At 40.6% G+C, this 24,964-nt stretch overlaps 1 protein-coding gene across 3 annotated transcripts in view; it reads right to left on the bottom strand.

Annotated features, from left to right (window-relative positions):
- The window catches only part of UNC13C (unc-13 homolog C), a 908,495-nt gene that overhangs the window by 281,577 nt on the left and 601,954 nt on the right, over positions 1-24,964 (bottom strand). For all 3 annotated transcript variants that reach the window (XM_044279668.1, XM_044279669.1, XM_044279667.1), the window contains 4 exons: positions 12,658-12,784; positions 10,151-10,247; positions 9,785-9,928; positions 2,965-3,042 (listed from right to left, as the gene is read on the bottom strand). In XM_044279668.1, coding sequence (XP_044135603.1) covers positions 2,965-3,042; positions 9,785-9,928; positions 10,151-10,247; positions 12,658-12,784 — 446 coding nt within the window. The remainder of the gene's footprint in view (positions 1-2,964; positions 3,043-9,784; positions 9,929-10,150; positions 10,248-12,657; positions 12,785-24,964) is intronic.

Here is a 24,964-nt window from a genome sequence, read left to right as displayed (position 1 = left end):
TTTTAATAATACAGAGGGACTTGCTTATCTCTAGGGAGAAGAATGCTATGAGGAGAAGAATGCTATGAGGAGAAGAATAGCTTTTATTTGTCTACAGAGGGACATAATTTAAACCTGCGTTTTATTTTCTGTATTCCTGATGTACCATCTAGACCAGTGATGGCGAACCTATGGCACGGTTGCCAGAGGCGGCACTCAAAGCCCTCTCTCTGGGCACCCGCCCCCTGGAAAAAGTCTATGGTGTACCAATATACTCTGGACTATACCAGCCATTCATCAGCGCTGGGCGCACTATGAACAGCACGGACAGCACATTGAATGTAGGCACGTCATTATACTTAAATGATAAAGTGGTAGGGCACACCAATATTCGGTGCTACACAGATGGTTATACCAATATTTTATTTATTTGTGATATACACTGTTGAATAAACTTACATAAAATATAACACTCTTAAAATTACTAAAATACTAGAAAACCATTGAATACATTAAAACCCAATATGATGGTAATCGAGTAATATTTGGATATTTGTATAATTTCAATAATTTAACTGTATGGTAAATAATGTCCTTCCAGATGGGTGCTTTCACCCAATCAATACCCCAAAAGATGGAATTGGGGCTACACCTGCTTCTAAAGTCTTTTTGAATGAGGGCTTTTTTAAATAGTCACTGCGGCTGTTGCGACTCAATAGTCGTTATATATATTATCGGTACACTCTTGCTGCTTGATAGTACAAAAGAGCCGAAACAATTATACTCACAGTTGTAGTGTAGTATTGTCGGCTTTGGTCAATGACAGGTGGCGTCCCACGTGTGGTAAACGATAATTGCACAAGTTGCAGCAAAATAGGAGTGATGCGGTTTTGGGATCCTTGATATTGTTCATATAGCCGTACTGTGTTTGGGGATCAGTCGGTGATATATTCCTTCTGTCTTTGGATAGATGCTTTACAGGAGTGGACTCTGCCACGAGGCCGACTCTCCAAACAAACAGATATCCGGCTTGCCTTGAATTTTTCAAGCTGAGAAATCAGCGATCCCTTTTTTTTCCTTTATATTTCCTTTTTCTTTTACTTTTAGCGCTTTAGGTCCTCCGGTATAGTACTTTATTCCATGGGGTAGTTACCAGTTCTGGTAACTACCCCATGGAATAAAGTACTATACCGGAGGACCTAAAGCGCTAAAAGAAAAAGGAAATATAAAGGAAAAAAAAGGGATCGCTAATTTCTCAGCTTGAAAAATTCAAGGCAAGCCGGATATCTGTTTGTTTGGAGAGTCGGCCTTGTGGCAGAGTCCACTCCTGTAAAGCATCTATCCAAAGACAGAAGGAATATATCACCGACTGATCCCCAAACACAGTACGGCTATATGAACAATATCAAGGATCCCAAAACCGCATCACTCCTATTTTGCTGCAACTTGTGCAATTATCGTTTACCACACGTGGGACGCCACCTGTGATTGACCAAAGCCGACAATACTACACTACAACTGTGAGTATAATTGTTTCGGCTCTTTTGTACTATCAAGCAGCAAGAGTGTACCGATAATATATATAACGACTATTGAGTCGCAACAGCCGCAGTGACTATTTAAAAAAGCCCTCATTCAAAAAGACTTTAGAAGCAGGTGTAGCCCCAATTCCATCTTTTGGGGTATTGATTGGGTGAAAGCACCCATCTGGAAGGACATTATTTACCATACAGTTAAATTATTGAAATTATACAAATATCCAAATATTACTCGATTACCATCATATTGGGTTTTAATGTATTCAATGGTTTTCTAGTATTTTAGTATTTTATTAATTTTAAGAGTGTTATACACTGTTGAATAAACTTACATAAAATATATCACAAATAAATAAAATATTGGTATAACCATCTGTGTAGCACCGAATATTGGTATGCCCTACCACTTTTTGTTCTAATTTTATTACTGTTTTTTGAGGATTGGGTGAATCCTCTTGGTAGGTGCACCCATTTCCATTCTTGAGCTTATAGGTGAGCCCTCTCTAATTACTTGTATATTAAATGATAAAGTACATGGAAAATATACTACAGTATACTGGACTAGAGTACTACGGTTACATTGCCGTGTTGGCACATTGCGATAAATAAGTGGGTTTCGGGCTGCAGTTTGGGCACCCGGTCTCTAACAGGTTCGCCATCACTGATCTCGACTAATTATGACTCTACTGTACCAAACTTTCAGCGACATAGATCCCTTAGGAAATTAAAACATGGTGGTTAAACCCATTGTGAGATATAGAGGGTGCTTATTAGAGGGGTTCTCCCAGCTCTCCTATATTGATGACCTATCCTCAGAATAGGTCATCAATATCAGATCGGCACACCTGCCGATCAGCTGGATGAGGAGATGGCACGCAGTGTGCATGTACTGTCACTCGTCTCTCTTCCTGCTGCTGCTATGTCTATGGCAACGCACCTTATACAGCTGTTGTTATTTCCTCCCCCCGATCTGATATTGATGACCTATCCTGAGGATAGGTCATCAATATTAAAAGCCCGGAGAACCCCTTTAATGTACAAGCATACCATTGTCTAGTCATTCAGTGCTACACTGCGGACAAATCGCCTGTCTGTTACATAAGAATTGTAGAAGTCATCTCTGCCTTCCATACCCTTTAAAAACATCTCTTCTGTAACTTTGGATATACTGACAATTTCATCAAAAACTAACTTTCTGCAGCTACAGTCACCCAGTATAGTGTTCTAGCATTGAATTTCCACATCTGCAAGTCTAACTGCACCCAGCGTGACATGGAAATAACACTTCTCTGCTGCTTATCTGTATATGGCTATATTGCCCACAGCATCACAACATGTAAAGTCAGGCCTCAGTCACCAGGGGGTTTCACATTTGCATCTAAACCCTGATTATAAGGCTTTTTAGCTTCGTAACTGAACACAACAAAATCCAGGGCTTTTTACTTACCACATTTTCCTTGCCGCAGTACAAGCTGAAATCATTGGATATAATTGCAGCATACTGGAGCAGCACTTTGTTGATGGTCTAAAAAGAAAGCATATATAATAATATAATGACATATACAGCATATACATTGTGCACTGTTATTTTCTAACCACTAACTAAACACACAACATCAGCCTTCATTGGCACTCAAACTGACTGCATTAGGAAAAAAGTACATTAACCGCATACAGTACAATGAAATGAGACAGGGAAAGGACAGGAAAGTGCCATGAAACAAAACGCAAGCATTAAAGGTTGGAGAACTGTGGGATGTCACCCGTGAAAAAACACTGGAGGTACTGACTTAAAGGTCTCTAGGACCATTAAATGTCATTTTAATTAAATTGGCATGAAACGCTATTTACATTTGCCATTTACTTTCTGTTAGCAAAATGCTCCAGTTGTGAGATGTTCTCTTTAATTTATTATAAAGTCGCCCTCTGGTGTTTAACCTGTTTAGTAATGTGCCTGTCCACTTACTGAGGCGATCGTACGTCCTCAGTTCTAGAGATGAGCGAATCGAATCCCACAAAGTGGAATTCGATCCGAATTTCAGGATAAATTTGATTCGACTCGAAGACGAATTTCCTTGTGCTTCGTGTAAGTGAATCGATTTAACCTGAAATAGTATAAAAAACAAAAACATTTATTCTTACCTCCTACATTTGCTCGCGATGGGTCGCCAGCCAATATCTTGATTGGCCGAAATCCTGTGCGTGGTGACCTATGATGTCACCTCGTCGGCCGGAGTGATGACGTAATCTTGCACCGCGCGAGATTTCGCACCAGATCTTCAAGCAAAATGGGGTTTGCGGGAAAATGGATGCAGTCATTTTGATTTTAAAAAAATTATGTTAATTTCACACAGTTTTAACACTTAGATGCCGCAATCATATATGAACGCGGCATCTGAGGGGTGCAATGACGGGGGGCGGCGCTATCGCTGCTTTCTGTCATTGCATCCACTACTTACAAAAAATGTGCTTTATGACAAATAGAACTTTTGAAAAATTTGCTCATCTCTACTCAGTTCCACAAGCCACATCTACTGTTTGAAGCTGTGACAGTTACAAGCAGAGATCTGCAGCAGAAAGGGCACATCTCCAGAGAAAGGACACTCCCTCTGATCCTCCAGATTGAAATAAATCTAGTACAGCAATGAATGGGAAGAGCTCTGGATCTGTGTGAGGTACAGGGCGGGTCCTAGCTTTGTTAGAGATTGCCATATACTATATTATGTCTATATTATTATTTTTTTACCCCTTAAGGACCAAGCAATTTTCCTTTTTGTGTTTTTTACTCCAGAGTCATAACCTTTTTAATTTTTCTGTTCACATATGCATATGTAGATTGCAGTACTCTTAAGTTTTGGATTATTTTACAATAAACTGCAAGTAGCGTTGAGTGAATCAAATTCCATAAAGTGGAAATTGATCCGAATTTCAGGCCAACGCAAATTTCCTTGTGCTGTATGATAGTGAATCGATTTCCCTTGAATGGAGGTAAAAAAATACAAATAAATCATATCTACCTCATCCGTTAGAGTGCAAAGAGCCAGCCGGCGCCATCTGGATTGACGATCTCGCAGGAAATCCCGTGCGTAGTGATGTCACCACGCCGGCCAACATGATGATATCATCACGGGCTGTGGAAGAGTTTGCGCTAGATCTTCAATCAAGATGATGGCGGCCAGCACCTCGTGATCAAATTGATTAGGTAAGTATGATTTTATTATTTTTTTTATTTATTTTACATTGTAATGTTGCCACGATCAGCATTAAACACGGCATTTGAGGGGTACCATGATGGTGGCGGTGCAATCCTCACTCCTTGTCATTGCACCCACTACTTAAAAAAGAAATGTGCTCCTTTTTTTATTTTTTATTTTTTTTATTTGGCAAAGCAGCCAAATTGAATTTTTCAATACTTGGGTCATCTCTAATTGCTGTCAGGGATTGAGAAGGAATACAGTACAGCCTGATTCACAACACAGTACCACACCAGGAGTAAAGGTGTATTTTTGTAGAAGCTGAATGGGGCTGGTTCAGTGGTTGGTCCAATCAGATGGATTAGTATAATATCCAATTGGTTTACCATCAATGTTACAGGTGGGTAAACCCCTTTACATTTTAACAGGTAATTATTAATAAAAGGCAATAGTAATAAAGGAGTATTAAGCTGTATAAAATAATACTGTACATTGATGCAGATTTCATAAAAAACTGACATACAGATGTAGTAAATGGTAACGTGACAAAGCATTAAAAACACAATTGCAGCAAATTTAAAATTGAGACTTAACACAACAAAAGCCAATGAAAGTGTCAAGTGAAGATTCACTGCAATGTGCATTTAACATGTTAAATGTTGCGTTAACCATTGCTACATATGAACACTAGAAGTAGTCAGGATTTCTAAATGGTTGTATGGTTGATACCAGTTTTATAATATCCAGCGATTTTTTTTTTCTATCACCTGGAAAACAATACTTAAAATATCTTTAGCTGTAAAAGGAGCTGATAGTAAGAACAGTGTGAGGTGGTGCGGTTCATATAGCACAGTTGGCAGCATTATAGAACTGATTTCCAGGGAGGCGCTGCTGCTGAGCAGGTCCACTGAAGCAACACACGTGAAGTAATGTCTGGGCGGCCTAGGGGCTAACACAAAGCATTTGCCTCCTAAGCTATTTTTACTAGTTGAGCTTTATTTATGTAAATTGGCTTTTTAAAATGTCAACCTTCCTATCAAAAAAAGGAATAATTACTCTTAATATGTTTCATATAACAGGGGTGGTTTTAGAAATGTATTTATAATAATAAAAAGAATAAATATTTCCAAGGACTAAAATTTGTTCGGGAGCCGTCAATGGTAATTATGGTGAGCAAACAAAATATTACCATGATCAAAGTGTACAAGCATTTGCATTGTAGATACAGTGTGAGTGGTGCCAAAATGCAGCAGTAGTGTCCAGACCCAAAGGGAGCAGTGAAATGTCAGAAAGAAAAACTAATATCAGCATTTTAGCAACGCTACACTTGTATCAAGTAGACATATCAGCACTGTAAGTCTACCTGGCATTAGCACTGCTAGTGAACTAATGTAATGCCAGCAAAGCAAATACTATCATAGCATTGCAATGTCGCTGGAACAATGTTGGTAAAGCAGAAATACTGTACAATATATATATATATATTATAATAAATGGCAGCACCAACCTTGGAATATATTGGAGATTGGGTGCAAGCTCTAGTGGGAATAGCGTCCCAGGATAATATCAATGAAAAACAGAGCAGCACTCCAGTAAGGTGAAAAAAAGAAAGCTGTTTATTCACCCAGTGGTGACGCGACGTTTCGGCTCCAACATGAAGCCTTTCTCAAGCAATGTGGCAATACAAACTGAACATACTTATAGTGTGAGGAAGTGACATCATCAAACCGCATCCAAATCCAAGCGCCCTGTATGTCCCCTGTATATGTGTCAACCTGTGGTGCCTGACGGCGCTTGGATTTGGACGCGGTGGACCAAAAAGTAACGAGTTGTTTGTGTTGTGTGTGCACAGTATATTGGTTAATGGTCGGCACAGGTCATGACGCGGTCACTTTCACGCCTGAACTGGCTTTATCTTTTCCAATATGGTGGATTGTGCAGGAGTACTGGGCGCTTGCGAATCATCGCGAGGCTTTGTGATGACACTGATGTGACGCGATTATCCAGCCATGCGCGTACTGTGCATTTCGGATGACGCGGATGCATCCGGGTCCTGGCGCATGCGCACTTGATCGCACACGTGCTGGTCCAACGGGCTCAGGCGCATCTGAGACTCTAAGACGCTGAATTTGGTAATGGAGCCACATCGGGTATTGTTAAGATGTTTGATTGTATGCATGTATCCATGTCCATAGTCATCTGACCTGAGCACTCCCCATGATAAATGTGTGGTAAAAGCTCCTTATTTTAACCAATTGTTTCCTGGGTCATTGCACAAGTGCACTTTCTACACATGAATTTTGCATTTATTTTAGATAATGTATTACAATATGCAATCGTATCACTGTTCTATTTTATGTCTAAGCACTGTGTTCACCTGATGTACAAATGTATACACATGTATTACCATTATTATTTAATTATCACCTGTATAGGCATGGGTTAATGCTAATTATGTTTAATGATGTCGCTTCCTCACATTATAAGTATGTTCAGTTTGTATTGCCACATTGCTTGAGAAAGGCTTCATGTTGGAGCCGAAACGTCGCGTCACCACTGGGTGAATAAACAGCTTTCTTTTTTTCACCTTACTGGAGTGCTGTTCTGTTTTTCATTTATATATATATATATATATATACACAGTCAGGTCAATAAATATGGTGACACTGACACAATTCTAACATTTTTGGCTCTATAAACCACCACAATGGATTTGAAATGAAACAAACAAGATGTGCTTTAACTGCAGACTGTCAGCTTTAATTTGAGGGTATTTACGTCCAAATGAGGTGAACGGTGTAGGAAATACAACAGTTTGCATATGTGCCTCCCACTTGGTAAGGGACCAAAAGTAATGGGACAATTGGCTTCTCAGCTGTTCCATGGCCGGGTGTGTGTTATTCCCTCATTATCCCAATTACAATGAGCAGATAGAAGGCCCAGAATTCATTTCAAGTGTGCTATTTGCATTTGGAATCTGTTGCTGTCAACTCTCAAGTTGAGAGCCAAAGAGCAGCAGCAGGATGAATTCTGAAGTGTTTCGGGCAATATTATCTGCTCATATTCAGCCAAATGCTTCAGAACTCATTGGACGGCGCTTCACAGTGCAGGACAATGACCCAAAGCATACTGCAAAAGCAACCAAAGCGTATTTTAAGGGAAAGAAGTGGAATGTCATGCAATGGCCAAGTCAATCACCTGACCTGAATCGGATTGAGCATGCATTTCACTTGCTGAAGACAAAACTGAAGGGAAAATGCCTCAAGAACAAGCATGAACTGAAGATATTTGCAGTAGAGGCCTGCCAGAGCCTCACCAGGGATGAAACCTAGCGTCTGGTTATGTCTATGCATTCCAGACTTTAGGCTGTAATTGACAGCAAAGGATTTGCAACCAAGTATTAAAAAGTGAAAGTTTGATTTATGATTATTATTCTGTCCCATTACTTTTGGTCCCTTAACAAGTGGGAGGCACATATGCAAACTGTTGTAACTCCTACACCGTTCACCTGATTTGGATGTAAATACCCTCAAATTAAAGTTGACAGTCTGCAGTTAAAGCACATCTTGTTCGTTTCATTTCACATCCATTGTGGTGGTGTATAGAGCCAAAAATGTTAGAATTGCATTGATGTCCCAATATATTTGAAACTGACTGTATGTCCATGATCGTGTCAAAGCAGCAACAGGGGCAGTGATATGGAAGTATCTATGTAACTAGCTGGGTGGGAGTTGATATAAACTAGCTGGACATTGTGAGGCGCATTGATAGTAGGATGTCTATGTAACTATCTGAATGGGGGTAGCTATACAATAGCTGGGGATTGTTAGGGCAGTGATAGGGGAGTGTCTATGTACCCAGCTGGGTGGGAGGAGGTATAAAATAGCTGAGGGGTTGTGCTGTGGTAAAAAAAAAGAGAAGTGCATCATGGGTTTGGTTGGATACAGGAAGTGCTACATACAGGATGTAAGAAACCAGAGCGATTTGTTACATAGGGAAAACAGAAGGAGTTCTGCAAGCCCTCATCAATAAATACAGGAGAACCAGTTGCATTGGCAGCCATACATGCTCACTCCATGACAATACCACCACCAGGCTTCACTGATGAGGTGGTATGCTTAGGATCATAAGCAGTTCATTTCCTTCTCCATACTCTTCTCTTCCCATCACTCTAGTACAAGTTGATCTTGGTCTCATCTGTCCATACGGTGTTGTTCCAGAACTGTGAAGGCTTTTTTAGATGTCATTTGGCAAACTCTAATCTGGCCTTCATGTTTTTGAGGCTCACCAATGGTTTACATCTTGAGGTGAACCCTATGTATTCACTCTGGTGAAGTCTTCTCTTGATTGTTGACTTTGACACACATACACCTACCTCCTGGAGAGTGTGCTTGATCTGGCCAACTGTTGTGAAGGGTGTTTTCTTCACCAGGGAAATAATACTTTGGTCATCCACCACAGTTGTTTTCCGTGGTCTTCCAGGTCTTTTGGTGTTGCTGAGCTCACCGATGTGTTCCTTCTTTTTAAGAATGTTACAAACAGTTGTTTTGGCCACGCCTAATGTTTTTGCCATCTCTCTGATGGGTTTGTTGTGTTTCTTCAGCCTACAGATGGCTTGCTTCACTGATAGTGACAGCTCTTTGGATCTTATCTTGAGAGTTGACAGCAACAGATTCCAAATGCAAATAACACACTTGAAATTAACTCTGGGCCTTTTATCTGCTCATTGTAATTGGGATAATGAGGGAATAACACACACCTGGCCATGGAACAGCTGAGAAGCCAATTGTCCTATTACTTTTGGTCCCTTAACAAGTGGGAGGCACATATGCAAACTGTTGCAATTCCTACACCGTTCACCTGATTTGGATGTAAATACCCTCAAATTAAAGTTAACAGTCTGCATTTAAAGCACATCTTGTTTGTTTCATTTCAAATCCATTGTGGTGGTGTATAGAGCCAAAAATGTTAGAATTATGTAGATGTCCCAATATTTATGGACCTGACTGTAATATTACAAGCACATATGACAAGCAATGCACATAGAAAGAAAAACAACTTGCTGAAATTTACCTTTGCAAATCTTCTCATTAAATGAGAAAGCGCTTCCGGATTAGGGCACTCCAGTTTCTTGATTATCTCAAAGCTTTGATTTAATTGTGTGAAGACATCAACAACTGAGCAGGAAAACAAAGCATGTTCTGATGTGGCCTGGAACTGAGTAGAACAAGGGAAAGAGCTAAGAACATTTTTCTATATTATACATTTCAGTAGATCAGTAACCAGTGCATCTAAAATGTTCACTTTTGAAACTAAAAGAATTTAAAAAAAAGTCTAGATCAGATATGTGCAGATCCAACAATAGATTATTTGATTTGTCAAATTGGGCCCCTATTGTATGTTTTATTATCACTATGGCATTGACTTGAAAACACTTACTCCATCCTTTTTATCTCTTCCCAAAGCTCCATGAAGAAATTCCATTGACACATCTTCATTTTCATCCAACCACTGAATAACAAAAGGCTCAAACCACCTGAAAATTGAAATCATTGTAAGATGGATATTAATGCACAAATATAAAGTCTTGACACCAAGCCTTCCAATTTCTATAATACTTCTATATTTTAAATTTTTTAGAGTTTATGTATGTGACTATATTTTACAGGTGTAGAGGTCTGGCTAGAAAGTGAGAAGTTAAAATGTTCTTTTAAAACCATATTAAGGTCATCTTTGAGCTCTCCAAAAACATTTGATGTGTTATAGCGACATATCCAAGGTTTTGATTGGTGGGGGTCTGGCTGCTAAGACCCCCAACTATCACTAGAAAGAGGAGAGAGTACTCACATTGCACACTCGCTCTTCTTATTGATGGGGACAAAATCGAGATGGCCTTCTAGTCTTTTTTTTGAGTCTGTCTTCATTAGCAAGGAGAGAGAATGTGTACTTTCAAACTTTTTTCCAGCCACACAAAAATAGTTTGCATCAGTGTCAGAGGGGCTTAAAAACATACGAGATATTCACCTTCATGAATCCCTGCTACTCCTGTCCAGACATCTGTCCCTACTCCTTGTCCTTGACTTACAACAGATGGCTCAAAATGTCCACTCAGCCAGTCATTAGCTCAGGTGGGTCAGCACTGCTACCAGTGGTTGGCTGAGAGGACATTTCTTGCATGTTGAGATGAGAACGGGATGCAGAGAACTGCAGGGGCCTGGGCAGTTTTGGTACTGTAACAGAGCGGGATAATGGAAGTAAACATCTCTTCTTGTTTGTTTTTAAGCCCTTTTGATCCTGCTGCAAACTATTTTGTAAAACCCCTTTAGAGGATAGTTTAGACAGAGTTTTGGGCAGGCAGAATTTCCTCATGTTTTCAGTAGGAGGCTGCTGTTCATGGACACCATTTGTCCTTTCTTGGCGCAGCCGCATAGACTGCAGAACGGCCTACAAGTTAGGTGTTAGATTTAGATCCACCCCTAGTTTAGTTTTGTGGTAGCTGAGAAGGCTAGAGGAAACTACATGTGCTCACTCCTCAGAGTTCTAGCCGTGACCTCCAGAGAACCGCTACCTCTGAGAGATCCACAGAGAGAAAGCCATCTCTACTTTACAGTACTCAAGGAAAAGAGAAAGAAAGAACTAGAAGGCCCCAAATCTGCATGGTAGAGCTCTGGGGAAGTCAGTATTGTATTTGCTGCTTAAAACTGACCAAGACTTTACTGTAGTAAGAGGGGCACTGTTAAAACACCTTTCACTCTTGGACACAGTCTGTATCTTAATCCTGTACCCCTCAGCTGGGAATTACAGTCAATATAGTCATTGCAAGAATAATATTGCCAGCCTTAGATTCTACAGAGAAAGACTTTTGTGAGATAGAGGGAAGGAGTTCTACAATCCCTATCCTAGCCTATGGGACACATTTATTAAGATTGGTGTTTTAATAAACCCCTAAGCTGGTGGTGGATCCGCCGAAGTTATGAAGAGGCGCCGGAAACTCTGCCAGTTCTAAATGTAAGACCGCTTTCTAGCTGTCTTACATTTAGACCTTTCTCTACGGCCTATCCCCTTACCTGCCCACACCATGCCCACAATTTCAGACCTGGTGTGAGCAGGGAAAAGTATTTTAGTTTAATAAATGACCCCGTTTATCCATTGTTTTCTGGGAAGATTTGCAATGTCAATTGTTTGTAACTGTGTTTTGATACAACTGGATCTACTAAAACTCCCAATCTACACTTTAGTGAAGAGAGACTTTTTAATTTTTTACAATCAGCCTGGTTATTGAATCCATCACCATTTGCCAGCCACAACACCTACATCTCCTGCCTTGCTCCCATACAACGCTCATAACACCAAGGGCACCCCAACTACCATCAGAAAGGAGCACCACCATCAAGATGTGCCCTGAGGGATGTACCCTCCTATAACTGGCCTGGTCCTAGGGAGCATCTGTGTGAGGATTGCCACTGTAAATACTTATTGTATTCACAGCCACTACCATTCCCATGCTCCATTCTGCTCACCTGAGACTTGCGGCAACTATAACTTGAGAAAGTGATGGGGCCTGTTTTACATGATGTAGTCCAAAACAGGCCTGTTTGGATGAGCAGATTTAGCTACCTTTAAATATTCGGCTGCCTTATAATAAGATATGACTGATATTATTCTCTAGTACATACTTTTTATACAAACTTTACAATCAAATAATCAAAACTCAAGAAAATAAAGCTTTTTGAAAGAGAGTGTGAAAAACACAGGAACAATAAACTGGAAGGACGTTTAATCAGAGAAAGCCTGGTAATATGTAGCCCCAGCATAAAACAACATTCATCTGTATCATGTGATCCTTTTGCATACATTTTAGATATGAACTGAAATGTACAATTGATATTATCATTGTATCTATTGTCTGTAGTAATTTAATTTAAAAACGCAGAAATAAGACTTACAGAGAATATTCTGGGACGGTATCCTTGAATGCAGGAAGTTCTCGAACGTATTCATTATAAAACCATTTTACTTTGAAGTGCAAATTCATATAATCTGTACTCTTGCATAGACAATGCTTTTCATGTTCTGTAATAGAAAGATTGAGACTCTCCATTGTAATTTCAGAGTAACAACACATTTCATTGTTGGGATTATTGTGGAAATAAAAACCTAAAATTCATCAGCAATGACTACAATCACTCCTATGGTGACTGATTAAATGTAATATTAAATATTTCTTAGTCAAACCCTATCTGATGAGATGTGTCCTCTTCTTATATAAGATTCATTCTGAGGATGTATTTAAATAAACTGAGATGAGCAGATTGTTAGAACGAGTGCCGATTCCCAATAATAGCAAGTCCTTAATGTTCCCAAGACTTGCTTTCAGATGCTTCAATAAAATCGACTGTTTTCCATTGTGTGATCACTTCTTCATCTCTGCATGCTTTGATTACAAATGACAGGCAAATGCCTCTTTACGTAAGTAGATAGACTGCCGACAAACAATGACTGCACTATAGGTGCAAGTAATGACAAATGAACAAATTGTGGTTTGTCATTTGATCACTGCATAGGTTTACATTGGCCAATGATTAGGAATAAATGTTTACCCACTAAGGAAGTTAAGGCCCCATGTAATATGCCCACAAAGGGGATGTCTACCATTTTGTTTTAAGCGTCCCACCCACCCAACGGGACCTCTGAGGAGACTTATACTTACAGCAGGGAGCAGCAGGGAGCAGATAAGTATACAAAATAACTACACATTTATAATTCTAAAGGTTCTAAGCTAGATAGGAGCAAATCAATTCTTAAGTGTCAAAATTTGACTCAAATTTAAAAAAAAATGTTAAAATCAGATTTTTGTGAGATTCAGTTCAGGAAAGTTCTTGAAGAGAGAGAGAGAGACAGAGAAAAATAGAGAGAGAGAGAGATAGAAAGAAAAATAGTTTTCCAGGTGTTTGAAGCACTATCAATTTGGGTAGAATTGATTTGTACCCACATCAAATCACATAGTCGATTCAGAAGAATTGGACCTGAAGCTAATTTTAAAAAAATTCACTCATCTCTAAACCAATATAAAACACAGGGGGTCATTTACAATCAGATATACGTCTATATTAGGTGTATTCCTGGTGTAGATGGCGGTGCAAAGGTTATTTGCGCCACAGTCTGTGACTTTTAGACAATAGAAAATGGTCTAAATGTAAGCCAGCAAGGAAGCTGACTTACATTTAGACCAGCACTGGATGTGCCAAGGTTATGTAGAGACCGGCACCTCTTCATAACTTTGGCAGATCCACCACCATCACAGGGGCTTATTAAGACTGGCACCTTAATAAATGACCCCCATAGTTTATAGTCCCTAAAATATTTTCATATCTTGTGTCGCATGTATCAATAAAGGTTGCAGCTGCAGAGTTTGCCAGTATAGTTATACTGTATTTGACTGCATAAATGATAATTCTGCACATTTATCATGTGGAATAAAGTCAATAAACATGTACTGAGAAATTTGCACTATTGAATGTCTTGAGGGTCCCTCCCCACTATGTTATCACCTTAAATCTTTTCATCTAACACAGATAAAAGGTCTATTTTTTATAATGCTTTTTGTTTGTACTGCACTTTTAACTTCAAAGGCTATGGCATAATGCTCTTAGCGTATTTGGAAAACAAAGCTAGAAGAAAAATTAATTGAGCATTCTAGCTTTAAGTTTAAAAGAATGGTCACAGCCCTGGACTGTACAGAAGCTACATGAATATAAAAGTACCTCCTAAACACCTTCAATAGCTCTTGACCAAACACTTATTCAGCCAAAGGCACACAACAAACCCATACAAATATGTCGTCAGCCTAGTGTGTATGGGTTTTCTATGTCTGAGACAAGAAAGCCGTTGCCAAACACTTCCAGTTGCTGTTGATATCCCTGAGAACAAAAGGCTTTTTAATTCAACATGCCCGATACTTCAAGTGTTGAGCAAAGCAAAGTGGAATTCGGTCTAAAGTTTAGGAAAACATAGATTTACAACAAATCTGAATTTCCTCGCACTTCATGGTAACGAATCAGTTTTTCCTAAAATGGTGGCTGCACATGTTACAAAGTGAAACTAAGAAACTCAGTAATGCAAGATCACCTATAATGTGGGGCCAGGTCTTAATGAAGACCATACTCATGTTTTGCTGACAGAACTTCTTCTGAATCATCCTTTAAAGTCTCCATGTCCTAGAAAAGTCAGCAAGGGGAGGAGATAGATGTTCCTGATGACATATTCTCACAGATATTAGATGATGTGGAAAAGAAGGAAAAGCAGATGCCTGTAGGGCAGTAGAGCACTGCAATTGGAGAAGTGGTTTTGCCAGAGCTGATTAATATTCTGTGCTTACTGTCAAATAACCTGCAGGAGATTACAGCAAAAACAGCAATAATAAGCATATTGTCCCCCCACTTAACCAGCCAAATCCCATATTAGCAACAGCCCCTGTTTAAAGGTGCATTAAAGGTGCCATGCAGCCATTAACCATGAAGACCGACTTTAAAGTGCAGTCTTCATTGTTAAATGAAAGGCAGCTGTGTGCTAATTGGCAGCACGGTTCTTTACTGCAACATGGAGTCAGGAGACTCCCATACACATTACATTGTCCACCAACCACACCGGAAATGGCACATTTGACCGACAATAACTTAATGTGTATAAGGGCTTTGAGGCCAGCCGTTCATGTAACAATATTAGACATTATAGAAAATCCAATGAGAATATGATTGCTGATGGTGCCTAATCAGTCTACACTGGAGCCAGCTACAAACAAGTCAAAATTGTTGGCCTAAATGGCTAGGCAGATTTTTAAATTTTTTATGACACGGCACAGTAACCATACCTGTCCAGAACATGCAGGATGCGTGAGAGCGTCTGACGTGGGACGCTAGGGCTCCGCCCCCCCGCCTCTCCTGTACGCCGGCCGCTGGCCGCTCGTACCACCGCCCGGAATGCCTGACCGCCGCAGCCCACGCTAGCTCGCCGTCCATCACAGCGATGTACAAAGGCTGTGGCCGCCCTGACCGCCTCCCTGATTACCCCAGAGTTTGACGCCGGTGTCCGATTTTTGTCCGACTTCTGTCCCTGAAGATCCGAGCCGTTGGGTGGTGAGCAGTGAGCTATTGCAGCTCTAGTTGTGTGAAGAGAAAAAAAAAAAAAAGAGGCACTGGCGGGACGAAGGTTGCTGGGGTCGGAACATAGGGCACTAACCATTTGTGCTAAAGGGGAGCCCCTGGACGGCACGTGCCTGCTGATGGTGAAGTGGTGGGGTCCTGGCACTGGTGGAGATGATGTAAGGGGGGCGCTTGGTCCCTGAGATCCTGCCCTATTTGTTTTGACTTATACTGAATCAAGAATCCTGAATTCCTGAATTATATTAACCCCCATTGACTCTCGCTGACATTTGCTGGCCTTGGAGCGGTGAGGTCAACTCCGCTTGTAGTGTTTGAAAGGGGGGCCACTTTAGTTGTCTGAAAGTGGAGGACTGTCCACAGGCTCTTGTGGTGATGCTGGGAGCCCCTGTTGCGTACCCATGGGACTGCAGCTGACAGAGTGTCAATTTTTTTGCTGTGAACGTGGTTGTAACTATGGGGGTGCAGATTGAAGTTGTTGTGGAGTGACAGAAGTAAATCCTGCACTGAGAGATCTGCAGACAGCTATTGAGAGTGGACTGCGTCAGTGTGATCGGAATCGAATAAAAAAAAAAAAAAAAGGATAGAGTGGGGGAGGGGGTTCGGGATGTGCCGTGCTACATTCAACAAATTCCAATAATCCCGATTGAAATCCCTATACCCCCCTCAAGATATTTAACTGTACTACAGTCCTCCGAACTAATCTGCCATCGGATTATATCGCCTATACGTTGGGAGTCTAGATCTCGACCCCCAAACCCCTTAAGAAGCCTCTCTTCTCTCGGCTGGATTCTGCTGATATTATGGACTTCTTTTCTTTCTTTTCTTTCTCTCTGAACTAGTTTGCGTATCTAAATATGGAAGTAATTTATTGATTGATTGTATTTGGAAGAGGGAAGGAAAGGGGGTGGGAGGGAGAGGGGGTAGGGGGGGAAAAAAAAAAAAAAAGGGGTAGAAGGGAAGAAAGGAATAGGGGGGGGGGAAAAGGGAAAGAAATAAAAGGAAGGAGGAAGGGAAGGGAGACAGAAAGAATAGGAAGGGAAAGGGGAAGAAGGGGAGAATAAAAGAAAAAGAAAGGGTGAAAGAGGATTAAGAAAAGAGGGAAGGGATCTTGGAATGCCGTCGAAAAGAAGGGAGGAGCAGCGTGGCCCCATGGGGGGTACTACTAGGCGATCAGCAGGAGGGGTTGAAAGTGGGCCCAAACAAGCGGGTCTCAATAAGTACCTGGTCCCGAGTTCACCTGGGCTTAGATCCCCACAAAAAGAAAAAATGGCGGACGCCAGAGTACAGGAGTTGACACAGGAGACGCCAGTGGAGGGGGGGGAGGGGGATAGGGGAACACCAGTGACATATACAGAAACGGACGTAAAAATGGTGCAGGATATACTCTGCACTGTCTCAAGGATGGAAAATTTAATGGGTAATTTAGTAACCCAGCTTGGGGCAGTGCAGACGGATGTTATGGTTATTAGAGCCGAGATGGAAAAAGTAAGACAGCGCCTACAAGAGATGGAAAAAAGGATTCCCACCCTAGAGGAATCTGTACAGAAATTAGAGAAGGAGGTGGCTCATTTAAAACAAACAAATGCTAAGATGGAACAAAAATTGGTAGACCAGGAGGATAGATCAAGAAGAGCTAACATAAGATGTGTGGGGATCCCAGAGCGAGCGGAAGGAGGAAATTGTACTGAATTTATGGAAAAGTGGTTCAGGGAAAATAGTAAAGAAGGTACCCTTTCTCCCCTGTTTTCTGTTGAAAGAGCACATAGGGTCCCCACCAAAAATAGGGCGCCAGGGGATTATCCCAGATCCATACTGGTGAAATTCTTATTATCTAAAGATCGAGATGAAATATTATCTGACGCAAGAACCTCGGAAAAATATTATATACAAGGGGTAAAGATCAAACTTTTTCCAGATTACTCATTTAGCACCAATGCGCAAAGAAGAGAGTACATGTCGGTCAAAAAAAGATTAAGGGAGGCAGGCATAAAGTATAGCTTACTTTTTCCGGCGAAGTTAAGGGTGGAATATAAAGGCAAGACCTCATTTTTTCAGACTCCGGAGGAAGTTAGTGAATGGGCGGATGGAGAGGGTCTTTGAGGCTGGTGGTGGGGGGCGGGGGGTGATAGGAGTCACGCTAAGTTATGGAGTCGCCCAGACTGCTGGCCAGCAGAAGGGGGGACTATATTGAGGGGAGGGCATATATGGGGTGGTGGGGACGTGGAGAAATTTTTTTTTTTTTTTTTCTTTTCTTTTCTTTTCTCCTCCCCCTCTGTTAGATGGTTAGGATCCTTTCGCTGAATGTGAGGGGGCTCCGTGAGAAGGTTAAAAGATTTGCTATCCTTGAGTGGATGAAGAGGTTTCTGCCAGCCGTCATCTGCCTCCAGGAGACACATTTGGATAAGGAATCAGTAAGATGGTTAGAGAGGGGATGGGTAGTGGCGGCATATCATTCCGTATATACCACCTATTCTAGAGGGGTCTCTATTTTGGTACATAATAAGATTAAGTTTGAACTTTTGGCACGTGAGGCCGACGATGATGGCAGATATCTCTTTTTATATTGTTATTTAGAAGGGATTAAAACTGTAATTGCAAATATATATATTCCACCACCATATAAACCAGATGTTCTGTATCAACTGTATAGATTTATGTTAAACAAACAGGAATGTATATTGATTGCGGTGGGCGATTACAATGCGGTTATGGATCCACTCAGGGATAGGACATCTAGCAGGGGGGGAGGAGTACAAAATGTAGACTTATGTAAGGTAGCCAATGAATTCAATTGGGTAGATGTTTGGAGGGTTCAGCACCCGGATGAAATTAGATATTCTTGCTATTCAAAAACACACCAAACTTGGTCGAGAATAGATATGACCTTTGGAAATAAAAATTTAATGTCCCAAAATAGGATTACGACAAAATATATACCCATGGCTCTGTCAGACCATAATGCAATGGTGGTTGAGCTGGATTTGAATAAAGATAATACTCTGTCAGTGTTTAAATTCAACTCTCATTGGCTGCCATTGATTTCAGATACAGAGAGTATAATTGAGGAACTAAAAAATTTTTTTATGGAAAATAACGGTTCTGCTGGTAGACTTGTGGTTTGGGACACTTTCAAGGCTTTTTTGAGGGGAATTTTGTTCAAAAGGGTAAACTACTGGAAAAAAAGAACTAGAGAGAATGGGAAGGCATTGGAGAAAAAATTGCAAGAGGCAGGGATGGCAAGTATGAGAAATCCTACTGTACTAAATAAGAGAGTCTGGGAGGAAGAACAGGAAAAGATGAAGATTTATCAATTAGAGAAAAGTAGGAATGAATTGCTCCTTCAAGGCATCCAACTAGCCTCGGAGGGTGAAAAGGTTGGCAAAATATTAGCAAATATAGTGAGAAATCAAAAAGGGAAATCATGGATAGGTGCAATTAAAGATAAAACGGGTAAACTAATCACCACACCTGAAGGTATTAAAAAAGTGTTTTGGGAGCACTTCTTAGAGTTATATAAGTCTAGGGTACAATACTCAAAACAAGAGTTAGATTTTTACTTGGATGAGATTGCCCTCAGTAGGATATCTAAATCCCAAAAAGAATATTTGGAAAAAGAAATAACGGTGGCAGAAATAAATCTAGCTCTAGGGAAGGTTAAATCCGAGAAAGCACCGGGTGGGGACGGGCTCCCCTTTGAAATATATAAAACCTTTTCCCAGGTTTTGGTACAAGAATTAAAGATAACACTGGATGAAGCTCAAAAACTGGGTGACCTACCGAATTCTATGAAGGAAGCAATTATCACACTAATCCCAAAAAAAGGAAAAGAACCAACAGATCCCGGCTCATACAGGCCAATATCCCTGTTGAACACGGATGTTAAAATTCTCGCAAAAGTCCTAGCGGACAGGCTTTCAAGGGTCATTAAAGGAATAATAAATAAAGATCAGACAGGATTTATACCGGGTAGAACAATATACTCCAATATAAGAAGGCTATTTCTCAATATTGAAGCCAACAGACTGGATGCAGGGGATAAAGCGATACTCTCACTGGATGCTCAAAAGGCATTTGACTGTATTGAATGGGAGTATTTATGGGCAGTATTAAGGCGAATTGGTATAGGGGAAGGATTTATAGGGTGGATTCAGTTAATATATCTAAATCCCAGGGCTAGAGTAGTGGTGGACGGGAGCTTGTCCCTGCCTTTTGCCCTATTTCGGGGCACCAGGCAGGGATGCCCTCTCTCCCCACTGCTATTTGCCATTGCAATCGAACCCTTGGCAACCATAATAAGAAATGACAAGGAGATTAAAAGTTTTCAATACGCGGGTGGAGAAGAAAAATTGTTAATGTATGCGGACGATATATTACTTTTTTTGCAAAACACTGGGGACCAGTTTAACAGAGTGATAGAGATAATAGATAAGTTTGGGTTCTTCTCTGGTCTAAAGATAAATTGGGGGAAATCACATATGTTATTATTAGGAGATAGACAATTACAGGGAGATACACGGGTGCATACTCTCAAAAAACACGAAAATTTTAAATATCTCGGCATACAAATCTCCGGAAACATAGAAGAATATGAAAAGCTAAATGTCCTTCCCTTAGTAAGAGAACTAAGAACGAAAATACACATATGGAAACGACTGCCAATGTCAATCCAAGGTAGGGTAAATTTAATAAAAATGGTCTTTCTCCCAAAGATACTGTATGTGCTTCAAAATGCCCCAGTTAGAGTACCGCAGACTACCTTCAAACTATTTGATAGACTAATGGGGGACTTTATTTGGAAGGGTGCGATCCCTCGAATAAAGAAGGAAGTCCTTCAGCTTCCAGTGCAGGAGGGAGGATTAGCAGTCCCCAATTTGTTTCTATACTATTTAATAACTCAATATGGGAATATAAAGGGTAGTTTAGATAGTCAAGTGGGTAGGCAAGAATTAAATAGATGGGGTTGGAAAGAGGGAGGAAATCACTTAGAGGTGTTGGAGTCTGGTTTTTTGGGTAAAAAAAATTCTGACAATAGGATATTAAATCTAATAGAACACGTATGGGGGGAAATTAAAAAGATATTGGAGATTAAAGGGTTTTTGAAATATACACCGATATGGAAAAATTTTTATTTAAAAGAATTAGAAACAATAAGGGACTATATAGACTGGGGGAAAAAAGGAATGATATATTTAGACCAGATCTTCGAGGAAGATAAGCTGAAGGACTTTAATACAATGGTGCTGGAATTTGGGATCCCCCATACTGACACCTATAAATATCTTCAACTCAGGAATGCATTGCGGACAGTGGTCCAGGAGGATAGGTATAGGAGGGAAAAATCAGACAGGTTGGATAAGTTTACTGCAGTAGGGGAAGGAGGAGGAACAACCGCAAGGAGATATAGGCTTTTGATGGAAGGTAAGAGAAAAACGATTACAATGCTTGCTGTAGGAAAATGGGAAAAGGATCTAGATTCCCTTACAGAAGATAATTGGAAAGATGCTCTCAAAAATTATGCGACAATCTCGGATAGGGGCTCACATAAAATCTCACAATTCTTTATAGTACACAGATTACACCGATCTCCATGGATGTTGAAAAGAATGGGAGTGAAAGCAACAGATAAGTGTCCAAAATGTTGGGAGGAGAGAGCCGACTTAATACATTGCTTTTGGAGATGTCCCAAGCTCCATAGATATTGGACAGAAATAATGGAAACCGTATCTTTGCTTTTGAAGGTTCGACTGCCCAGAGATCCAATAATTTGTATCTTAGGGGCAACTGAACATTTGAAGCTAAATAAAAAAACACGACTGGTTCTGAATAAAGTACTATTCCAGGCCAGATTACTTATACTAAGGAAATGGATAAAAGTAGACTTACCGACAGCGGGACAATGGAGAAAAATGATAGATAATTTAATTAAAGAAGAACGAGTGATGAAGAATCATAAAAAAAGGTCATTAAATCTCGACCAGGTATGGAAAAATTGGCTGCTTTAGTGTTGGAGGTGTTTAAATTTCCTTTTTTTTTTTTTTTTTTTTTTCTCGCGTCCCCACGTGGAGGGTGGGGGGGGGGAGGGGAAGGGAAGAGAAAAGGAAAAAGAATTGTAATTACTATGTTTAGAGCTAGAATAATGTGTTATCTCCATTTCTATGGATCTGCTTTGTATTCGAAATTTAAATAAAAAAATTATTTGGACAGCTAAAAAAAAAACAAAAAAAAAAAACATACCTGTCCGTAATCACACTTGGCTTATTTTAGTACCTAAGGGCACAATTAATTTTTTACCTAGGGCCAGATCGTGCTGAACATTATTTGTCTGAATTTTGGGGGTCATTTACTAATCTGAAATATGCCTAAAATAGATGTATTCCAGGTGCAGATGACGACACAATGGTCAGCTACACCGCTATCTGCGACTCTTATCTGCTCACTCCAGGTCTATGCCTGTTTTAGGCATAGAAAATTGTCTAAATGTAAGACAGCCCAGAAGCTGTCTTGTATTTAGAACTGGTGCTGGAACCACCGGCTGCTATGGGCCTTTATTAAGACCAGTGTCTAATATTAAAAGTTGTTTGATGATCTGAAACAGTCAAATGTGACAAAGTTGCAAGGATAGAAGAAACTGGAAAGGAAGCAAATACTTTTTGACAGCACTGTAGTTCTAAAATGGTCTTTCAGGGCATCAAACTGTATAAGTTACATTTATTACTAGTGTTGGGCGAGCATGCTCGGCCAAACACCAGTTCGGCTCAAGGATCGCTCTGCTGGGCCTAATATCACGTGTGCTTGAGTCCGAAGCTCAAGTCAGTGTATTTAAATCTAATTTAGCCTCTTTTTCTGAAAAGTTTCTGGCGGGATTTGAACTCACAAGCTTCTACATTACAGCCCAGAATGTTATATATTGTGGGGATCAGCTCAAACAGTGACTTCGGGTGTCATTTAAACAATAGTCTTTTATTTTGTTCAACACAGACTTAACAAATGCTCGCTTACTTCAGCGGGTAAACACAAAGAAACACAGTCCATATGAAATGGTACAACTCACAGTCCTCTGTAGTTCCAGAGTGAGAGTTCCACCACCCGCTGCAGAGGGGGGAAAAGAGTTGGCAATGGCAGGCTTATCCACAGCAACACACCACACAGCTTTACTCCCAGTCTGTTACATTTCCAGAATAGGAACCACACCCCCAGCTCTCCTAGGATTCCTGGCTTAAATAGGTCAGCTAACACCTGGCCTGGATACGTGAGAGTAGTCATCCCACCCTACACTTTGACTTCTTCAATGAAACCCGGCCCGGATCAGCTGCAGCTAGCAGCTAAACTACTTCTAGCAACTGTCAGTAACCTAGGGTTACTGACAAAACATTACTGGTTCATTTCACTGAGGCCAGGCACCTCGGTGACACGTATCTATCATCTATTATGGCACCTTGTGCCTTCTCACAATATATACAGTACAGACCAAAAGTTTGGACACACCTTCTCATTCAAAGAGTTTTCTTTATTTTCATGACTATGAAAAATTGTAGATTCACACTGAAGGCATCAAAACTATGAATTAACACACGTGGAATTATATACATAACAAAAAAGTGTGAAAAAAACTGAAAATATGTCATATTCTAGGTTCTTCAAAGTAGCCACCTTTTGCTTTGATTACTGCTTTGCACACTCTTGGCAGTCTCTTGATGAGCTTCAAGAGGTAGTCACCTGAAATGGTTTTCACTTCGCAGGTGTGCCCTGTCAGGTTTAATAAGTGGGATTTCTTGCCTTATAATTGGGGTTGGGACCATCAGTTGCGTTGTGGAGAAGTCAGGTGGATACACAGCTTATAGTCCTACTGAATAGACAGTTAGAATGTGTATTATGGCAAGAAAAAAGCAGCTAAGTAAAGAAAAACAAGTGGCCATCATTACTTAAAGAAATGAAGGACAGTCAGTCTGAAAAATTGGGAAAACTTTGAAAGTGTCCCCAAGTGCAGTCACAAATCAAGTGCTACAAAGAAACTGGCTCACATGCGGACCGCCCCAGGAAAGGAAGACCAAGAGTCACCTCTGCTGCGGAGTATAAGTTCATCCGAGTCACCAGCCTCAGAAATCGCAGGTTAACAGCAGCTCAGATTAGAGACCAGGTCAATGCCACACAGAGTTCTAGCAGCAGACACATCTCTAGAACAACTGTTAAGAGGAGACTGTGTGAATCAGGCCTTTATGGTAGAATATCTGCTAGGAAACCACTGCTAAGGACAGGAAACAAGCAGAAGAGACTTGTTTGGGCTAAAAAACACAAGGAATGGACATTAGACCAGTGGAAATCTGCGCTTTGGTCTGATGTGTCCAAACTCATCAGACCAAAGCACAGATTTCCACTGGTCTAATGTCCATTCCTTGTGTTCTTTAGCCCAAACAAGTTTCTTCTGCTTGTTTCCTGTCCTTAGCAGTGGTTTACTAGAAGATATTCTACCATGAAGGCCTGATTCACACAGTCTCCTCTTAACAGTTGTTCTAGAGATGTGTCTGCTGCTAGAACTCTGTGTGGCATTGACCTGGTCTCTAATCTGAGCTGCTGTTAACCTGAGATTTCTGAGGCTGGTGACTCAGATGAACTTATCCTCCGCAGCAGAGGTGACTCTTGGTCTTCCTTTCATGGGTCGGTCCGCATGTGAGCCAGTTTCTTTGTAGCGCTTGATGGTTTTTGTGACTGCACTTGGGGACACTTTTAAAGTTTTCTCAATTTTTCAGACGGACTGTCCTTCATTTCTTTAAGTAATGATGGCCACTTGTTTTTCTTTACTTAGCTGCTTTTTTCTTGCCATAATACACATTCTAACTGTCTATTCAGTAGGACTATAAGCTGTGTATCCACCTGACTTCTCCACAACGCAACTGATGGTCCCAACCCCATTTATAAGGCAAGAAATCCCACTTATTAAACCTGACAGGGCACACCTGTGAAGTGAAAACCATTGCAGGTGACTACCTCTTGAAGCTCATCAGGAGAATGGCAAGAGTGTGCAAAGCAGTAATCAAAGCAAAAGGTGGCTACTTTGAAGAACCTAGAATATGACATATTTTCAGTTGTTTCA

This window comes from Bufo gargarizans, chromosome 2 (assembly GCF_014858855.1).
Source record: "Bufo gargarizans isolate SCDJY-AF-19 chromosome 2, ASM1485885v1, whole genome shotgun sequence".
Classification (NCBI taxonomy): Eukaryota; Metazoa; Chordata; class Amphibia; order Anura; family Bufonidae; genus Bufo; species Bufo gargarizans.
Note: the sequence above shows the minus strand (reverse complement) of the source record. Positions and strands in the feature narration are given on the sequence as shown.